A 21,797-nucleotide genomic window follows, 5' to 3' on the forward strand; every position below is an offset into this window, starting at 1 on the left:
ATAGATAAAATTGGCTGTTGTAAATAGTGCAGTGAACATATTTTATCATTTTTAAAGTGTGTAGCATGTAGGGAATTCCCTGGTGGCCCAGTGGTTAGGACTTGGCACTTGCATAGCTGTGGCCTAGGTTCAGTCCCTGATTGGGGAACTAAGATCCACTAAGTTGCATAGAGCAGCAAAAAAAGATGTAACCTATCCAGCAGAATGACTGTTCAATGCATGTTTTTTCCTCTTATATCTTAAGGAAGAGAGAGAAAATCCTTCAAAACGGAGTAGAATTGAACGTGATATAGATAATAATTTGATCACATCAACACCAAGAGCAGGAGAAAAGCCTAACAAACAGATATCTCGAGTAAGACGGAAAAGTCAAGTAAATGGAGGTTTGTTAATGTTTACCTGTTGCTTTATTAGGTGTAAGCAGAGGTCACTTGATATGTTTTTTTTCTCTGTTTTAAAAAATCTACTTTGAGCAGTTTCTGCCTTTTTATAATCTTTGTATTAAGTATGAATAGCATGAAGTAAATAGAAATTTACCTTCCTAATATACATCTACTTTGATGAGTTAAAGTGACAGTTAAAGGCAGAGCAACTAGCTTTATACTGTTTGGCAGGAAAATATATATGAAATTTCTTAAAGCAGTAATAATTTTTATTATGAATAATATATGTTATTTTATATAATATGAATAACATAATAAACTAATTTTTTGAAATGTGTATAAAGAATTTGTTTCTGGATTATGAAATTTCAAAGCCCAGAGGCAGCTTGGAGCTCTCAGGCCAGTGTTTCTCAAGGAGGGTGTCTGTCCGCCAGTGGACGTTTTTCAGTGTCTGGAGACCTTTTGGTTTGCCGCAGCCAGTGGAGGGGTTGCTTCTTGCACCTAGCAGGTAGAGGTCAGGATGCTGCCTAAGCGTCATGCAGTGGGCAGGACATCCCATAACAAAGAGTTCTCCAGCCCAAAGCCAGGAGTGTTGCTGTTTATAACCCCCTGCTAGGTCACTGCCTCTGAGGGGCTGACACGCTCCGCAGCATCTAAAAGGAGCAGAACAAGATGGACAAGCAGAGAAAGCTTGACGAGCACTTTGGAGCCTGGAGTGCTGCCTTGTAATGAGTGTGGTTTTAAACACAGCAGTAATAATAATTCCTCAATCTCTTTCCTCTTTTTTTATATGATTTTTTTCCCCCTCAACTTCTTTCCTCTTAATGCACTGATTTATCTCTAGAATTGACCATCAGGGAGAAAAGGGATAAACAAGTTAACAGATCTCTAGCAAAGAAAGAAGAAAAGAAATGTGATCAAGTTGTGGAGGGTCAAGGATGATTTATTTAAACATTTCTAGTTTATGTTTTCCCAAAACCCATTAAATTTTTTATTTATAAGAAACTTAGGAGGAAAACTGATTATTCTTCCTAAGTACTCTGAGATGGTGCCGCAGTATCCATAAGTAACATTTGACACTGCTATATGTGTAGTCTTTTTCTGTATATATAGTCTTCAGTAAAACGGTTTGCCTCTGTTTTTTAGCTGTTATTTGTTAGACATAGAAATAGAGGGTAAATTTTGTGAAGTAGATAGCATCCCAAAATGTAAATAAACCAAGGCAGAATCTTAAATTCGTGTTTTTCATATGGTAACTTGCTTGCTTTACTTACAAAGAGTTTATTTCATTTTCTTTTAAACAATGTTGAATTTAAGACTTCCAGACTATATAATTCCAGATATAAATCTGCTTTGTAAAAACTCAGTAACTTTAGCATTTATAAAACATTATAAATAAATTCATTATAAAGATCATTTGATTTGCAAGTGACTTACCTCAAGATTTCTTTAAACAATAAGGTTTTAAAAATTAATGTTAATCAATTTTCATTATTTTGAGGGAAAAAGTTTCTTAAGAACTTAATTAAGTTCTTCTTAATGGTTTAGAACACATTTGTGAAAGTTATGTTTTCTAGATTGCAACTGTTTTCTTTTGTTTCTTTCTTAGAAGCTGGTAGTTATGAAATGACAAATCAACATGTAAAACAAAATGGAAAATTAGAAGATAACCCTTCCTCTGGCAGTCCTCCCAGGACTACATTGTTGGGGACCATATTTTCTCCTGTCTTCAACTTTTTTTCACCAGCAAATAAAAATGGTAAATATAAATCATTAACCATAATTTGGGTTTAAAAATTGTTTTCCTGGCTTTTTAAAAGGTCTATTTTCCGGGGGGGCATATTTTTGTTAGCATTTTATGTTTGTTTTCAGCTTCGTTAAAAATATACAGTTTCTAAAATGTACTGTGTTTTTTTTTTGTAGTGACTGAAATAAATGTAGGTTATGTTTAATTTTGTGTAAGTTAATGAACTCTGCTTTAGCTATCTGAAAAGCTAGATGATAAACTTAGGGCTGGAGGGAAAGTATTATTTTTTGTGTTAGAATGACTTTTGCATCTTTAGAGTGTGTACAGGAGAGAACTGAGAAGCATTTTCTGTATTCTAGAAATCAGTAAAGTAAAATTTGTTGAATATTTTAAGTGAGTTGAGACCAGGTTATTTTTTGTAATACGATTTATTTTTATTATCATTTGCTTGGTTTTTTTTCCCCCATCTCTTAGAATCCTCAGTTTAGACAAACAGTAAAACTACCCTTATTCAAATGAATTTAAGATTTCCATTGTATAATGCCTTTGCAAACAAATGGCCATCTCACCATATTTTTCAAATATTTTCTGATGTCCTGTCTTTTCTGATAATTAGTATCTAATTTCATACATGAAATTATTTGAGGGTAAGAGGTAGTGTCTTTATTTTTGCATCTACCATGTTTGATGTATTATTCGGCTCATGGGAAATAGCCATTAAATAGTTGTTGCCTGATTATTTTAATTCTAATTTGAATTATGTTTCTGGATGGTAAAGCAATTTTTAAAAGGCACAATGGTACACCATAAAATCAAGATACTGTATGGGCAGAAAAGTGTATTAGCACATAAAGTACTGTGAAGTCTTAAGACTAGAAACAAAACAGCAAAACCACATTTAGGGGCGTCCCTGGCAGTCCAGGGGCACGACTCCGTGCTTCCAGAGCGGAGGACATGGGTTTGATCTCTGGTTGGGAAACTAAAATTCCACATACCTCACAGTGCGGCCCAAAAAAAAAAAACTCACCCCCCAAAAAAACCTACTTTTAACTTTAACCCAGTGTACCCTAGACATTTCTTTTTAAAATTTATTTACGTTTGTATTGTTGCCTATCCCAGCCTGGGTCTAGTGCCTGAGAAATCTGTTAGATTGATTCAAGAGGGATTTCTATGGTGAATGACAGAGGAAAGACAAGGAAGCAAGGACACTGAGGCTGCTGGCTTGAGAGTGGTTTAAATGATAACACCATAAAGTCTTAACTAGATGAGGTGGGTGGGGAAGAAGCCACTGAGAGGTGTGTTTGGATAAAGGAGACTGGCTTTTATCAGACATGAAGATCACATGTAATAGAAATATATGAGAGAGATGCTAATTAGAAGATTAGGAGGTTGTGGTAGGAGATTAATTATTTGAATTTTAGGTTTCAGGGGAGAATAGTTTCTCAATGAAACTGTCCAGGCTGTGGCCATGGTATTAACTGCTAAAGAGCATAACGAGTGTAGATAGAGCTGAAGAGGGCAAGGCCTTTGAGGTTGGTTATTGGGTGAGTCATTGACATCTCCTGTAATAACAACTATATAGGCATTTAATAGACAGTAAACTTGTAGCTCGGTGTTAAATTGCTCTGTGATTAAGAGGATGCTGGCAGTAGGTGGTAGGTGACAGCAGAGGGGATAAGAGAAGAATTGTGTAGTTAGGTGACATCAGTCTCAGAGGAGCAAACATTTTTACACATTGGGAAAAACCAGTGATCTGGCAGCAGCAATGGAGGTAAATGAATTCTGATTGAGTAACAAGTTATGAGACAATAAACAGCTTTGAGGGAAGGGTAGTAGGAAGAGAGAAAATTTTTGAAAGAGCTTAAAGTTAAGGCAGTGGAGGGAGAAAGAATATTCTGTGAGAAAGTTGAGAGTTACTGGAGGTTGGTTTTGTTGTTGAAAATGATATTTGGAGGATTCCATAAAGAAAATGGAGAGATGATTTGGAGGATTCCAGAAAGAAATGGAGAGTTGCAGTCAGTCCATGTGGGAGGAAGTTGGGCAGCAGGTTCATCTCGGTGATGGTTGAATGTAATGAGGAAATTGACTTCTTTGTTAATGAGGTGGAATCTTGTCGAGAATGTTCCTGTATCTTGGAATAAAAAGGTTCTTATGGTTACGGGAACAGTTGACTCATTTTTAGAGAACTATCTCTAGTTTAAAAAATCAGAAGCTGTTTGAGGATAATGGAAAAGTGTGTATATGTGTATTGCCCAACATGTAGTATGCACTTAATAAATAATACTTTAATGAAAAGAAGTTCTGTGGTCAGCAATACTGTATTACACTTGACCCTTGAACAACATGGTTTTGAACTGTATGGGTCCACTTATACAAGGATTTTTTCCAATATAAATACTACAGTGGTACACAGTCTGGTTGGTTGAATCTGAGGATTTGGAACTGTGGATCCGGAGGGCTCACTGTAAAATTATTCTGATTATTATGATTATTAAAATTATAAAATTTTATATTTAAAATTATATTTTTATATTAAATTTTATATTTAAAATTTAAAATTGTTAAATTATAAAATTATTCTAATTATTATGATTGCATGGGGTTCAGTGCCTCCAGCCCCTATGTTGTTCAGAAGTCAATAGTATATATTGATACTTCAAAGTTGCTAAGAGACTAGATCTTAAATGTTCTCACCACAAAAAAGAAATAATTATGTGTCAGGATAGAGGTTTAAGCTAATGCTCAGTTGGTAATTGTATTTCATTATATAAAGTATTAAATCAGTTAATTATATCTCAATAAAAAATATTTTAAGTTCTGAATTGACTCATTTAACTATAAATGGGTATTTCTAAGCTATTTGAACACTTTAAGAAGAACTCTGTTCACAAATAGGACTCTAGCTTATAATAGTCTTTACTCCTTACTGTTTGAAATGTCTAGTGAGGACTCACTGAATAATGGTGTCCTCAGCTTTGTTTCTGTTCCAGTTAGTTTTTCTAAATATTGATGAATTTTTATTTTTATTAAATATATGTGACATATAACATTGTGAAAATTCAAGTTGTGCACCATGTTGATCTGATAATTTATATATTGTACTATGATCATCAGCTGATTACACAATCACCTAGCTTAAAACTCAACATTCGAAAAACTAAGATCATAGCATCCAGTCTCCTCACTTCATGGCAAATAGATGGGGAAACAATGCAAACAGTGAGAGACTTTATTTTGGGGGGCTCCCAAATCACTGCAGATGGTGACTGCAGCCATGAAATCAAAAGACACTTGCTCCTTGGAAGAAAAGCTGTGACTCACCTTAGACAACATATTAAAAAGCAGAGACATCACTTTGCTGACAAAGGTCCATCTGGTCAAGGCTGTGGTTTTCCCAGTGGTCATATATGGATGTGAGAGTTGGACCATAAAGCTGAGTGCCAAAGAATTGATGCTTTTGAACTGTGGTGTTGGAGAAGACTCTTTGAGAGTCCGTTGAACTGCAAGGAGATCCAACCAGTCCATCCTAAAGGTAATCAGTCCTGAATCTTCATTGGAAGGACTGATGCTGAAGCTGAAGCGCCAACACTTTGGCCACCTGATGCGAACAGCTGACTCCTTAGGAAAGACTGTGATGCTGGGAAAGACTGAAGGCGGGAGGAGAAGGGGACGACAGAGGATGAGACGGCTGGATGGCATCACCGAGTCTGAGCGAGCTCCGGGAGTTGGTGATGGGCAGGGAGGCCTGGAGTCGCAGAGCCAGACAGGGCTGAGCCGCTGGGCTGGGCCGGGCCACGCCCGGTGCGGTGGTGCCGACGCCGCTGCTCCGCTGTGCGGTGGATGCTTCGGTGGTCGGGTCCGTCGGCTTCCCTCTCGGCGGGTCTGGTGGTTTCAGGAGTGTCATCTGTGTTTACTACACTCTGCATTATGTCTCTAAGGCTTCTTTATTACTTGTTTTAAATTTGTCTCTGTCTTTCCTCTCCCACGGTGAGCTGTTAAGTAATGATTGATGTACACTGAATCATAATTTCAGGAACATCGGGATCCGATTCCCCAGGACAGGCTGTGGAAGCTGAGGAGATAGTAAAGCAGCTTGATATGGAACAGGTGGATGAGATCACTACCAGTACTACTACATCAGCTAATGGAGCCGCTTACTCAAATCAAGCAGTTCAAGTGAGGCCATCAATAAATAATGGTTTAGAAGAAGCAGAGGAAACAGTTAATCGTGACATACCACCCCTTACAGGTGAAAAACTTTTTTTTTTTCTTAGACGTTTTCAATAGCTTGTAAAAATGCAGTACTTCATATTTTTTCTTAAATAGGCAGATTAAATGCATAAATTTTTCTTCCTTGAAATTAATAAAATTAAAATTGGAATGAAAGCGTTTCCTCTCAAATCTACTCATTTTGAAATTGAATTTTTTAAAGGTTATTTTACCATTTTAGTCACTTACAGTTTAATTATTTGTACCAGTCTAACTACATGGAGAAGTTTAACACAGCTAACAATATGCTTACATTTATGAGCATATTTATTATAAATGCATGAGTCTTACATTCTTAAGATCTGAAGTCCCTGAGTAGAGGTATTCTTGTACCTTCAGATTTGTTTCATGTATGGATGACATTCCCAAAGGAGAAACTTCTCTTCTCGGGTCTCTGTATACACAGACTTTGCAGCCTAATCCAGATCCTTTGAAAGGCCTACCATAATTGGTAGGTCTGAGCCAGTTGGAAATATAGAAACATGTGGGGTCAGCATTTATTACCTAACTTAAGAATAATACTGAACTTAACAAGCAGATCAGCATGAATTATGCACATAATTTATTCCTGGGTGAATAAGGTGTGTAAATAAACTTACTTTTGACCTGTCATTTAATGCTGATTGCTTTCCCCCGTGTTACGCCCTTGTGAATGATAAGGTACAGACTGAAGCCAAGGCTCTTGACTTTGTGTTTGATGTTTTTCTGTTTTTGTGGTTCTTTATAAAGCTTTGTACTTATTTTTTCTGACAACTATGGCGATGGAGAAGGGATTTCCAAAACTTTAGTGTCTAGTGTCTCATTCATTATTTGTTCCTCTAACACTTGTACAATTGAACACCTGCTTTTTGTGATGGACACTGTTTATAAAGATGAATTAAGATATGCTCATTGACTCTGAAGAGTATATGATTTAATAGATGAACAGGTATACACAGAAATTACTATACAGTGTGATGAGTGCTGTTACAAATAAATGAGCAAAATGTGGAGGTGGCGCATTGCAGTTACTCTGGGAGGATCAGGAGAGGAGAACAAGTGAAAGTTCTGCTTGTCGTGAAAGATGAGTATGAGTGACTAAAGCGTTGCTTTTCCTCAGCTTCAGGAAGGTCATCAAGAGAACAAGACGGAAGGAGGCTGGCTCTGCCATTTACTTAGCTGTGTGACTTCAGATAACCTAAGCACTCTGAGATGATTTTCTTATTTTTAGAATGGCAATAATAATTTAGAGCTTTGGACACTGAGATGAAATGTGAAAAATGCTTTAGCATGAGGTGTTCAAACACTGTGAACACTTCCTGTCACCCCTTTTCTGGGTGATGAGGCCTTGAACCAGTACAGTGGTAGGAGATAGGTGTTTCTTTTTGTCCCTTTGTGCTTACGAACCAGTAACTGGCATAAAGTTGTTGGAGATGAACAAAATTCTGCCTTGCATCTGTTGTCATTTATTGAGCATACTCACTGTATTGACTCTGAGAAGGTATTAATATGTGAAAATAGTAAAAAAGGCGAGTTTTGTCCTGAAAGACTATTATCCACCAGTATTCCATTCCTGGGGCTTCCCTCATAGCTCAGTCGGTTAAGAATCTGCCTGTCATGCAGGAGACCCAGATCGGGAAGATCCCCTAGAGAAGGAAATGACAACCCATTCCAGTAGTCTTGCCTGGAGAATCCCATGGACAGAGGAGCCTAGCAGGCTACAGTTGATGGCGTCGCAAGAGTCAGACACGACTTAGTGACTAAACCACCGCCATTCCATTCCTGTAGATACTCACAGCAATTTCTCTTGCAGCCCATTGTCTTAGTTCTTTCAGGCTATTGTAATAAAAGACTACCATTAGACTAGGCGACATATAAACAACAAATACATCTCATAGATCAGGAGTTTAGGAAATCTAAGACCAAAACCCCAACAGGTTCAGTGTCTGGTGAAGATTCTGCTTTCTGGTTCATAGACAGCTGTCTTCTTGGAGTGTCCTCATATGCCAGAAGCTATGTGAGCTCTTTGGGGTGTCTCTCTTTAAGGCCATTGATCTCATCCATGAGGGCTCCTCTCTCATGACCTAATGACTTCCCAAAGGCTCCATCTCCAGACACCATCATTTGAGGATTAGATTTCAGTACGTGAATTTTGGGGAAACACAAACATTCAGTCTCTATCCCACCTTAAACTTTCATCTCAGACATTACCTGTTTAGCCTGTAGGTTATCTTTGTCTTCTCGATGGATTTAAGTTGTAAATATTAGAAAATTCTCAACATAATTTCTGAAGCTCTATCAATTGATTGAATTTTAGCTCAGATTTAAAAGGGACTGTGTGTTGTGGAATATAGAATTTTTTCTTGATTATTTTTAAATTACTTGTAAGTGAGAAGTAAAATAATGAGTCATCTAAAGCACTGATTTCTATGTAGAAAATCATTTCTTAACTTTCAAGATCATAGACAACCTTGAGATTCTGTGTAAGTCTTTAGGGGTTTCTGGACCTCTTTAAAGATTGTTCATGAATCTTAAGATCATGGATCTTAACTTCGAGTCTTTTTTCAGCGCACACATACACATATTGATGTTTAATTTTTGGCTATGCCAGTTCTTAGTTGTGGCGCACGGGCTTAATAGTTGCAAGATGTTAGTTCCCCGACCAGGGATTGAACTTGCATTTCCTGCATTGAAAAGCAGATTCTTAACCCCTGCACCACCAGGAGAGTCCCAGCATATATTGAATGCCTGTATGTACAGCATACTTTGTGAAGTATAACTGCTATAAGAGCACCATGAAGTTTTTTCTTATACATAAAAACATCATTCAGTTAGAAATGGAAATTTTGTGAAGTGTATTTTCCTAATAATAAGTAGTAAATTTTCTCTTAGTTGTTAGGGATTTAAATTTTGTTAGCAGTGATATAGCTTGCCACTTTCTCTGTAATGGTATTTTTTTCCTTTGGATCCAGAGTTAGATCTGTGTGTTAATAAAGTTACTTTTAAATACTGTTTACAAATTATTTCTGTCTTGTCTTTAACCCAAAATGCACAGGGCTTCAGGACAATCTTAATAAAAGCAGTAAATATGTATGCTCCATGGAAGTGTTGAATAAAAGCAACATTTTGTTTTTCACTTTATTAAATAGCACCAGTAACACCAGATAGTGGATATTCATCCGCCCACGCAGAGGCCACCTATGAGGAAGACTGGGAAGTGTTTGACCCGTGAGTTTTATTTCTTCCCTCTCCCTCTTGGGACAGAGAGAAAGTGCATGTGCACAGGGTGGCTGAGTGGTACCATGCAAGAAGCATGTGCACGGGGTGGCTGAGTGGTACCATGCAAGAAGCATATGTACAGGGTGGCCGAATGGTACCATGCAAGAAGCATATGCACAGGGGTGGCTGAACGGTATCATGCAGGAAGCACCTTACCTGTAGGTGTTAATACTTCTACTGAGTTACTGAAATACTAATTTTCAGTTTTACTTACATGTGTTATAATTTTGGTTTACGAGGTTAAATATGCATTATTGAATTAAAAACTTAAAGACGGGCCAAGTTTAGTAAGATGTTTTATATTTAGAAAAAATACAAATGTTGATATTTTCTTAAAATTTGATTTATAGCTATTATTTCATCAAACATGTTCCGCCACTGACAGAAGAACAACTAAATAGGAAACCCGCTCTTCCATTGAAGACAAGAAGCACACCAGAATTCTCCCTAGTTTTAGACTTGGTAAGTATATTGTTTCTAGAGTTAGGAAAAATAAAGGAGTTAAATTCTTTTTAAAAAATACTAGCCCGAAATACCTAAAAGAATACAGGAGAGTGAATAGCCTTACACATACATTTACTGTAATAACATGTCTTAGGTGTTCTGAAATGTTTTTATTTTAAGCACCGTCTAATGCCAGGGCCTCCCATTACCTTGGTATCCAGTACCTTTTAAAAATAAATTAGGCTTCTTTTTTTTCTCTCCCCACCCCATTGCTACTTTGCTATTTAAATCCAATTATGTTTCCAAGACTCCTATACCTTTTATTTTGTTTTTTAATCTCCCAGTTAATTATAATTTCACGCCTAGATTTCAGTCTAGGGAATCCACAGTCATGTTCCCCTGAGGACCTGGGTCTTGATGAGTTAACCTTATGCAAGACCATACTCCTTTTCCTGTTTTTTTTTTTTTTTGCATATTATTTAATATCAATAACTTTATTAATAGACTGTCAAAAGCATGACTTCTTAATGTTGACTAATAAGACCTTTAGTATGCTTTCTTGGTGTGATTTTAAATTTATATTTTAGGGTACCAAGAGAGCTTTGAAAACCAAGTATCTCTTACCTTTTCCTAGCCAAATTTAATATATAGTCACCATTATTTACATCCGCCAGCAATTTCTTGATATTAGCAAAAATATAATTTATTATGTAATATTGGAAAATATTTTATTATTTAGCTTTTGTTACTTGTAATCTATAATTGGAGATGTAGTTTAGTTTTCATGAATTTTTTTCTCATCTTAGGAAAAGGTTATTCTTTTAAATCTTAACTAGCATGGATAGTTCTGAGAGTTCAGCACCTTAGCCTTTGCCTAGCCAAAGAGATAGAAGCTAGGTATCCAGAAGTCCTAAGTATTTAATGTGTATTAGAGGATTAAGTAGGAAAAAAGAAAGACAAATATTGAAACTGATTATGAGTAATTAAGGTTTGATATGCAAGTTAGTGGAGAAACTGAAAAAGATTTTGCTAGATTTTTATGTTGGTAGTTGATATCATGATAGCAAGCTTGGCCATAAAATTTTTTTCTGGCCATAAAATTTTTAAACCAATATGAAGGGTAAAAAGAGAAGGAAAGACAAGAATTGGTGAGCATAAATGAGTAATTTTACAGAAGTATATAAAGAAGAATGATCAAAATTTAGATAGGCTATAGATGAAGAAGTAGTAGAATTCGTTATGATTCAATTATAGGAAAGAGAATACCTTTTTAAAAGATACTAAGAGAAAATCTTAATTTGTGTACTCTGATATGCTATTAAAAGAAAATGAGGCATATCTAGAATATGTTTTGCTCTTTGCCTCCACCGAGTTTAACTTTAGGTTAAAAGAAACACCACAGCTAATAAAATGTGGAATCATAAGGTGTGAGCATTTGTATTTCATTTTAAGCATAAAGTGTTGTCACTTTCTGCAAATGGAAGCCTTCTTGTTTTTCCTTCAGGATTTGAGAAATACAGATATTTGCACATACCTTAGATGAATGATCCTCACATTCCTTTCCTCACAATGAGAAAGAGGGCTTGGTAATCAAAGAAGAGAAGTCTTGATTAACTGCTGATTCAGTTTACAGATAAGGAGCTCTATATGAGTAAAAGATACATATTTTAAAATAATTAGATGCTAAACTTCTATTGCCGAATTGTAAAAATAATAATAAGAAAATATATATGTGGTTTAACAGAAAGTGGGCAACCGCAGGACTCAGAACAGTGATTCTCAGACTCGCCCGATCATCCTAACCCCTGAAAGACTTACTGGAGCATAGATTGCTGAGCTCCACTCTCTGCTCCTTGCTGAATTTGAGTTATCAGAAGAGCTGGAGATTTTTCATTTCTCACTGGTGGTTCCCAAATAATGCCCATGCTACATGCTGTCCTAGTGGCCCCCACCTGAGACTCAATGACTTAGAAGATTCTGTCCCTGATTACTGTGCCATGCATGCGCAGTAATGAACTATAAATATAAAATTCATGTATTAAAGGGTGCTTTAATAAATGTTTTTGGTGATCATGAGTACATATAATTATCACTTGAAATATCTCAGTATCTTAATTCATTCACTATGTGCTTTTTATTTTAAGGACGAAACACTAGTACACTGTAGCTTAAACGAGCTGGAAGACGCGGCGCTTACGTTTCCAGTCCTTTTCCAGGACGTCATTTACCAGGTAACTACGGCTTTCTGACCGGGGTTTCGGCCTGTTAGATATGCTGAACCGAGAATCCTTTGTAAATATATATATATATACATATACATATATATATATATATATATATTGGCTAAAGTTTAAGGCATTCATTCCCAGTGGATTCACCTCTATTTAATGATTTAGTAACGCAAGGCAGCGTCACGCTGAAGGACTGCACTCACATTCGCCAGTGCAGCCTGGGCTTCCCCCCACGGATCTCCGCTGTTCCCTGACCTGTTTGCCAGCAGGTGGAGGCACGAGCACTGACACCGCAGGTCCCCAGGGGCGTTACCAGGCTGACATCTGGCGTTGTTGTTGCTTTTGCAAAACACAGTTCCTACAAAGAAAGCTTCCTTTTTGGTCATTCTTATTGCCTTTTGTAGTAATATGGTCTGTAGGTTGCAGTGTAGTAAATATAGTTTACTTTAATTCGGAATTCCAGGACACTCTTCTAGTTACTTTAACACTCTTCTAGTTACTCTGCTTTTACTTTAAAAAATTAGAGTGTATCTCCCTCATTTGTGTTGATGGACAGGGAATAGTGCAAAATACAAATATCAGTTACACATATCACTGTGAATTGCCTGTTGACCATAATTCTTACTTTGTTTGAGATTTTCCTATCATAAAATTTGAATTAATATGTGTGAATACATTTTGAAAATGACAAAGTGCCTTTCTGTCATGGACGTTGTTACTAGCATTGCCTTGTATCCCAGTTTTTGAAAGATTGGCAAAAGGGTCCAGAACTTTGTTGTTTGTCAGATGGAAGGCAACCCGAGGGCTAACTGAGTGGAGTCGCAGCACACTTACCATGGAGTGACGAACAGGTGTTTATGGTGGTTTGTCTGCTCTTCACAGGCAGAATATTGGGGTAGAATTCTTGGCATGTGATAGTTCTTAGATCTTAGGAATCATAAGATTTTAGAGTTAGTTTGTGGTTCAGGATCTACTTTACCTACCTGATCTTGTAATTAGTCATAAGAGGATTTATTTAAGCAGTTATTGTCAGTTCTAGTTTAGCCTAGAAAGAAATTGTAGGTATGGTAATACCTGGATACTGTATTTATTTCCCTTTTATGTAAACTGATTTTAGTTCTGATACATGATCAGAGGATGAACAAAATATACATAGAAATAAGGAATTTTAAGATTTTTAATAACTGGTTGTTATTTAAGGTAAACCTTTTTCTTAAGACATTTTCTGCCAAATAGGTGGTTCTTGTTCAGTGTACTTCAGAGACAGGAATCTTGTGGCAAATATAAATAGTATAGCAGTATGTTCTCTCTTTTTAGCTTGATAACCTTGTTTTTATGCTCAAAATTGCCCTTAAAAACAATGGCTTTCAAGCTTTGAGTTTGGAAAAGAAAGCTATTACTGAAAAACACAAATAATTACTTTGATGTGATTTCTTAAGCTTTCCAGATTTGAAATTTATTTCTTAAAGTTGATTTGTCTGTTTTCATAACTTTTAGTAGTGAAATAAGAAACTTGGAGAGTGGATAAGTTTGATTTTCCTTTCATGAGGATTTCTTTTCAGTGTGACCATAAAGTTGAATTTTTTTCTTACTGCTTTCACCATTTCTTCTTTAGTTCTCTTCTATGTAAAATCCTTATTATTTCATGTGGATCCGGATAGTTGTCTTGTTTTGAATAAAAGGCTCTTAGCAGTACATATAATACTTTAAAAATAGTCTTCATATGTATTGCATCTACCTCTGTGGAATTCAAAGAACTCTTTTTTTATATATCTGAGTTCCACTTTCTGAAACAGAAAAATTAAATGATCTAGCCTATGTCAGGAAAAATGAGCAGAAGGTTTGAATCTAAGTTACAGAGATGACTGCATTTTAATATGATTTAGTTAATACATCATGTACAGAATTTAGTTCCCTTTCAGTAAGTTGTTGAGGATGTCCATAGTTAATATTAGATTTCTGGTGTTGGCATAGCCATTCTGTCTACTTTTTAAAAATAACTTTGCAGAAATCTTGGGTTAGGGTTCCCCCAGTTTTCAGACCAGCAAGCTCCCTTTAAACAGGGAATGATGTCTTTTAAACTTTCAGTGGTGTTGTCTCCATCTACTGGCAAAGAAGAAATATACACAAGGGTCTGGGATGATCTAAGAGATTTTGGAGAAACCACATTATTAGGTAAGATGTAACTTACATGTTTAACAACTACAGTGTAATGTGGCCCACTTAAAGGTAGACATCTGTAAAAGACTGTATATACTCTTAAAAAATAATTGGTTGAGATTTAAATTCACAACATAAAATTAACCATTTTTAAGGGAACAGTTTCATGGCATTTATCAGTATACTCTTGGATATGTCAGTTCCATAACATTTACTTTAAATGCTTTAAATGCTTTAAAATGGTAATGTTAAGATAAGATCAAAATTCTTCATTTGAATCAAAGCCAGATAAAGTGTCCTCTTGGGACTTCCATTACTTTTCCTTTCTTTTTATGGTAAGTTTGTTGAGGTAGAACTATACCTAATTTTAATTCTGTTTGCTGTTCTTTTTCAAAACAATTTAAAATGCAATTTTCTTTCTGTATGTTTTAATAGTTGTCTGTATTAGGAGTTGGCAAACTTTTTGCTATAAGGGGCCAGTTGTTAATATTTTAGGTTTTGCAGTCTGTGTTACAACTACTTTTTCTGCCATGTAGCATGAAAGTAGTCATAGACAGCACATAATGAATAAGCCTGACTGCATCCCATTAAAACTTTACTTAATAAAAATAAGTGATGATCTGGATTTGGCTCAAAGGCCATAGTTTGCTGACCCTTGGTTTAATAATTATGAGAGTATATGCAGTAAATTTACATGTTCAAATTCTAAATGGAAGTAAGTAATCAAATGTTCATCAAAATTCTTGTTAACATATAGAGAGATTTAGAATTAGATCCAGTATACCCTGATTATGGACTTTCTAAGGTTTTTGCAGATGAAAGTTTGAGGGAAATTTTAAGGTGGTCACTACTCAGCGTTTAAGGATTGCCTTACTTCATGATATACATTCTTCTTTTGATTGATAAGTAGGGATCAGCTTAGTTAATGCAAGACTTAGAATACTGAAGAGATAGATTATTCAAGCCTCAATTTAATACCTTGAGTATATTTGAATTTCCATTCTCTAGGGGATAAACCTAAAAGATCCAACTCAAATGAAAATTTTGATATATGTTACCACTGACACTATATAGATTAGACAGATTATAGCTTGTGAAAAAGTCATTTGAAAGAGTAACTGAGTGTTTAAAGTGAGGGTGTGGCATTCGCTAAGGCAAAGTAGATAGATTTTTTGTTTGAATGTTTTTTTCTTTTCCCTTAATTTGTAGTTTTTCCATGAATTGTTTTACAGTTAGATACTGGAAAACAAATTTATTTATTTATTATTGTAGAATGGTACAAATGCATTTGATATCTGGAAAAACAAGTGCATGATCAGTTCCAATGCACATGTTTTCATTTTTATATTTAGCTTATATTGACACATTGTCAGGAAATCCATCTCGTGGTGTTACTCAGTTAAGAGGTCTCCACTGTATTTAGTTTCTGTTCCTGCAGATCCACCAATTCAAGACTCTAGGTCATCTCACTCCCTCTTCCATCCAGAAGATGACTTCTATCCACAAGCAGGACTGAATCAAAAGACAGATTTTTCACTTAGCTCTTGAGCTGAACCACCTCCTCAATGACCTTCCTCTGTCTCCATCAAGAACTGGAGCTCAGTTTTTTGAAGATGTAATAGAGCCACCCAGCCCAAACGTGGCTAATTGAAGACAAAAAGAAGATGCCTCATGTGTCTCACCACAGTGCCACCAAGCGTAGCTGTGTTGTGCAGCTCCTCACTCTGTAAAGCATGGCAGGGGCATCTGAGTTTTGCTCTGTTCACCAGTAAGACTTTAGCCAGTCAGTGGCTTTCTGAAGATCAGTAAAAGCAACAAACTTTGGGTCAGCTGTCCAGAAATCAGATTGTGGTAAGCACTCAAGGAGAGAGAGGATCCTATAGGGAGCTACTTGCTAAAGTATGCCTTGTTTTAATAGTACAGGTTGCTTTTATGGGAAGAGTTGGGGGGAAAGGTGGGTGGGAAACCCCATGTTTAGCAAAGCTCAGCCTCTTCCTCATTATTATAGTTTGTTTTCTGGGAGGCTTACAGCCTAGGATAATTTTTGTAAGGATTTCAAATATTTTATACTACAGAAAAATAGAAGTAGGAGGTCAGTGGCATCTATCTCTTTTCTGAAGTCTTTTCTAGAAAAGTCAGCATTTTTGCTTGATGAAGAAAAAGAGCAATTGTTTAAATGAAGAGTTCTGTTAGTAAACACTTAATCAAGCTTTTACTCCCCTCATGCTCTGACTTAAATTGATACTAAACAGGAGGCATTTTGTTTTGACATTCATAAAGCATAATTTTATTATATAAAAGTAGTATGTATATTTGTTCCTTAAGATATCTGGGGCCATGGACACAGTATTGAGGATGAAAGTAATATTTTATATCTGATAGGGAATAATATTTTTGATAATTAGTTGTAAGTCAGCATTTAAAATAATTTTTCCATCCTTATTAGTAAGAATAGTCAGTCATTGGTACTAATTTTTTCATCATGGCTTTTGTATTCCTTATAAATGTATCTTAAAATTAGCAGTAGTTCATTTAAAAATACACAAAATTCTTGTTCAGTAGCTGAAAATATTTTGCAGCTTTAGGAGAGGTGACAGTTGACTATTAAACATATTAAATTGGAGACTTAAAGAATTTAGGTTTTGAATTTGGTTTTGAAGGCTTTGTGGGCTTCTGGGGTTTTTTTTTTTTTTTGCATTTAAAGTCAGTAAACTTGATTTTAAGAAACACATTAAACCTTATATATATACATACACAAATATGTGCACATACATACTTAAATTGAAAAATTGTTTATGTGTGTGTGTGTATATGTAAATGGCCATGACTTGAAAAAAGTATGCTTCATTGCTAATTTTTAATATACCTTCTGTATGAATACATGAAACATCTTATCCCATTTGGACTCCATAAGAAAGTATCTTTTCAAATTTATTTCTATTTAATATAGTGTAAGGTTTTACAGAAGGTTTTAGTTTGAGTTTCATTTTTATTGGTTATGATGTTTCAGTATTTACCTATTCATTCTCAGATTGATCCACCTACAGATACTATCCCCAGCAGCAATCCACCTTTTATTGAAACTGTATGAAGCAAAAGTGACTTGTAAAATCACCCATGGATTATGAAGTTGAGGCCTCCACAGGGCGTATCTGAGCAACCCTCTTTCTGTGGAAAAGATTTGGGTTTTGTCTCTATGATCGATATTGACGCAAAGACAGTGTTAACTAAGTTAAATAATTAAGTAATCTGTTGACTTACTTTACCTCTTCTACAAGTAAAGATAGAGCTTTCTCTTTGAGTTGTGGCTGCCCAGTCCTACCCCCATAAAATCCTACTCTTTCCAGCTGTTTTCCTTATGGCTGATTACTTTTAAATAATCACGTGAATAGTAATAATTGCTATGGAGGGTCTTGGTGTGCTGGTAGTGTTCTGGGTGCTTTATATGTGTTAACTTATTTACTCCAGTGACCTTATGTAGGGACTGTTATTATACCCATTTTATAGATGAAGAAACTGAGGTGTACAGAAGGGTTAAAAACATTGGCAGAGCCTCTTTATACCTGTGGTATATACTGGTGTATGTGTACTGATACTCTTAACATTCTCCAGTGTTCTTGGTTTTCTGTTGTTTTAAATTCTTACTGCTGATTAAATATGTAGCATCCACCTATCATCTTTTTATTTAAAGGTGCCATACTCTTAAGTGGGTGAATACCACCGAATTTGATCTTTTCTTTTCCTTCCTGCAATAAGTTCAAAGGATTTCATGGAAAAAATATTAAAAGATGCTTTTTAAAAAATATGTTAGGGTCATATTATCTGTGCTTAAAACTAGAAGTATTTTTCCTAAAAAAAACTACATGTAAGAATTTTTTTTCCAGTTTTGCCCGCAAATTGAGATTGTTGGGTGTCCCCTCGCTTTTTTTGGTCATGCTCATAAAGTCACCTGGATAACTAAGATAATGGTTTAGTTACAGAAATCAGTATATTTAACTGACATTGCATACTTAGACATGAATTTGAATTTAGATAGACTTTCACAAAATATAGTCAATTTGTGACTGGATAGCTATTTTAATGACTTTTTATTAAATCTAGTTCTGTTAACCATTTATAACCTATTAGCATCATCATATATGCACAGTTACAGAACATTCTCTTGTCTTAGTACCACAGAAAGTACAGGCTGACTGTCAGATATCATATAAGTTTTGGTAAAATCAGTTCACAATATATTACACAAGATTAGTTATCACTATTTTTGCAGATATTATTCTAGTAGATTTTGTTTTAAACGTTTATAGCATGAACATATAATGAAACAGGTGAGGGGAATTAAGAGGTACAAACTTCCAGTTCCAAAATAAATTGAGTCATGAGTATGAAATGTACAAAAGTTTTACATAATAAACATTTCATAGCATGAACGTCTTTGGGTAGTAGGCAGTCTTATTTAAGATATGTGTTTGCGTATGGTGTCTTATATAGAAATTGTTCATTATTATAGCATTATGCATTAAGACTTTGACTTTTTCAAAATATATTTGGTTTAGTGATTAAAACTATTTGTTCTGTACCTAGAATAAGTGCTGTATAGCTAAAGGAGCATATATACACCAGCCTGAAATGAAACTTACGGCCTAGTCTTACATTTGGGTGACTAAATGATTTTAAAGAGTTGCGAGTGTAAAGGAGGATGATTTCTGAAATAGTAGTGGAAGAATGTAGAAAATAGGAAGTAAGTAACTTGAGACGGGAATCTTTGTTATGAGACAGTTAGGAGAAGGAAAGGGCATCTGTGGAATCGATCTTGAAGCGTTCAGAGGCACGTCTCTGTGTGTATCTGTGTGGTTGCGTCTCTCTGACCTAACACAGTATGTGACTGTAGTCTCGTCGTATCGTGCGTCCCTCACAGTTGTTGTTATTTCCTGCTGGACGGCACTTAGTGCTTCTTGACTCCTGTGTATTTCTGCTGCGATGCATCCACCCCAGTGACCTGGACCCTGCTGTCCTCATCACTGTTTCTGTTTCTCGTTCTGAGACTTCGCCTTCTCAGCACGTGACAGAGCCTCAGGTGGTCCCAGTCCCGTCCCTGCCCGCTGTGGCCGTGTACCTTTCAGCACTTTCTCCCCCAGCCATCTCAGTTTCTGCTTATGTCTTTTAATCCTGAAACACCTTCCTGTGTTTCAAATAGTGAATCTGTTCTGAGAGTAGCAACACTTAGAGGGACCAGTTTCTATTCTCATGGTAAGAAAACACTCTAGCATTATATTCCCCTATCTCAGTGCTGCCTTTCATCCCCAGTAAACAGGTACATTGTGAAAGTGATGTCAAATTTTAAGATGTGTTTTACATTTTTAAGTATAGTCAAAGTAGGAGAATCATAGTGAAGTCACAGTTTTGACCTAATGGAGAAGTGTAAGAAGTTGGAAAGGGTCCCCTTTGTACAGTGTTCCACTTACTATGCTTAGATAATGCTGTTTAAATAGAAGTATTCCTCTACAGTGGAGGTAATTTTAGTTTTCAGAGGAGACAGACTCCAAATTGTAGAGGCCCTGCTTATTTTAATTTACAGTATGAACAAGTGATAAGGATATTGAAAGCAAATGGAAGCATTTATACACATGCAGAAATGAAGTAGTTTTGGTTGTTAAATGTATTTAACTGCTTCTTAGCAAACAGAGGGCTCTGATGGTTCATGGTTTATCATCTTCCATGAGATAAGGTTGACTGAAAAAAGTGTTGACCGAATTGATAGTTTTTCCTTAACCATTACAAATATATTTTGAAGTGTTCCATAATGAATAAAAGTTGATTTTGTCAGTTAAAGTAGTAATATATCTAAATCTGTCAGTTACTTAGATTATCAAATAAGGTATGTTGAAAACTTCCAAACTATACCAAATATTTTAGGATGCAAATGTTAAAATTAATTACAAGCACAAATCTGGTTAAAAATTTTGTATCTCATCCTAAAGGATAGGGATTGGATACTAAGGATTTTGTTATTTGCTCGTGGTGGGAGTGTGTGACTTACTTCATTTTTGATTAGTCAAAGCTACTGAGATCAACTGCCTTATAATAGGCTTAGAAATGAGTAAATCTTGATTATGCTGGGCTTCCCTGGTAACTCAGACTATAAAGAATCTGCCTGCAGTGCAGTAGACATGAGTTCAATCCCTGGATCGGGAAGATCCCCTGGATAAGGGAACGGCAACCCACTCCAGTACTCTTGCCTGGAGAATTCCACGGACAGAGGAGGCTGGTGGGCTACAGTCCACAGGGTCACAAGGGTCAGACACGACTGAGCGACTAGCACACACTTTGACTTATTACTCTAGCCTGTAGGTGGGAATAGGGTGATATTATTAAGATGTTCATACTTGTTTGAAATTTGTCTTCCACAGTGATCAGGTCTCAAGGAGACTCAGCGGTTGTCCTGCCAGTGTGTAGTTGTCCTGTAGCATGCAGTCTTGCCTTTCCTGCTCAGTTTGTTTATGTTGCTTAACTTAAGGCAGTTTTGTTTATTTGCCTAAATCTGTTTATTATTAAATTCAATTTATCTAACAGATTGTTATCATATACTTACTATATATTTGGCTTTCTCTTACACTGTTTGAGCTTTAGAAATTACAAAGACTGTTAGTACATAGACCTTTCTAAAATCCTGTGCCTAATTTCCCTGTTCTGCTCTGAAACATTCCCAAAACTAGATTTTTATCATAAGGTCATTTTTGTTTAGATGTGTACTGATGACATAATTAAATACAATGAAGCCTAAATTTTTAATTTGTTGCAACCACAACTTTAAAAAAAAAATCTGAATCAAGTGAATCTGGTGCATAGATGTTCTATAATGAGTATTTGTTTTTCATGCTTTTTGACTTTAATAATCACCTCTGAGTGAAGTACAAACTTTTCTTTTTAAAATTTTTTTGTAACAAAATAAATATAATTTAAAGGAGTTAAAGTCTTTTGTAAATCAATTTTTAGTGGTTGTTCATGACTTACATTTCTGTGCTTCTTCTGTATATTACAAGAGCTGTGTTAAATATAGGCAGAAAGGCAGACAAGTAAGAAAATGATATATTTAGAGTAAGTTCTCTGGTTCCTGCAGTCTTTCCTGATATTGTCAGTTGGTTTTGATAACTGGTGTGTTTGATTCTTATATTTTCAATCTCAGGTAGCCCAGTAGTGCTAATTTAGATACCACATCTGAATCAGTAAGTGTAGAACAAGCTTGATTTCTGAAAAATTCTTAGTTAAACCCACCAATCCAGACATCTCCTTCTTAAACATTAT

The 21,797-nt window shown here is 35.7% G+C and overlaps 1 protein-coding gene across 3 annotated transcripts in view; it reads left to right on the forward strand.

Moving 5' to 3' along the window:
* The window catches only part of CTDSPL2 (CTD small phosphatase like 2), a 74,008-nt gene that overhangs the window by 42,912 nt on the left and 9,299 nt on the right, over positions 1 to 21,797 (forward strand). For 2 of the 3 annotated variants that reach the window (XM_065941550.1, XM_065941549.1), the window contains exons 3-8: positions 245 to 383; positions 1,993 to 2,142; positions 6,164 to 6,379; positions 9,528 to 9,606; positions 10,008 to 10,119; positions 12,246 to 12,332. In XM_065941550.1, coding sequence (XP_065797622.1) covers positions 245 to 383; positions 1,993 to 2,142; positions 6,164 to 6,379; positions 9,528 to 9,606; positions 10,008 to 10,119; positions 12,246 to 12,332 — 783 coding nt within the window. The remainder of the gene's footprint in view (positions 1 to 244; positions 384 to 1,992; positions 2,143 to 6,163; positions 6,380 to 9,527; positions 9,607 to 10,007; positions 10,120 to 12,245; positions 12,333 to 21,797) is intronic. The other variant, XM_065941551.1, reaches the window with a different exon arrangement.

The sequence above is a fragment of the Muntiacus reevesi genome, chromosome 7, assembly GCF_963930625.1.
Source record: "Muntiacus reevesi chromosome 7, mMunRee1.1, whole genome shotgun sequence".
NCBI classification, from domain to species: domain Eukaryota; kingdom Metazoa; phylum Chordata; class Mammalia; order Artiodactyla; family Cervidae; genus Muntiacus; species Muntiacus reevesi.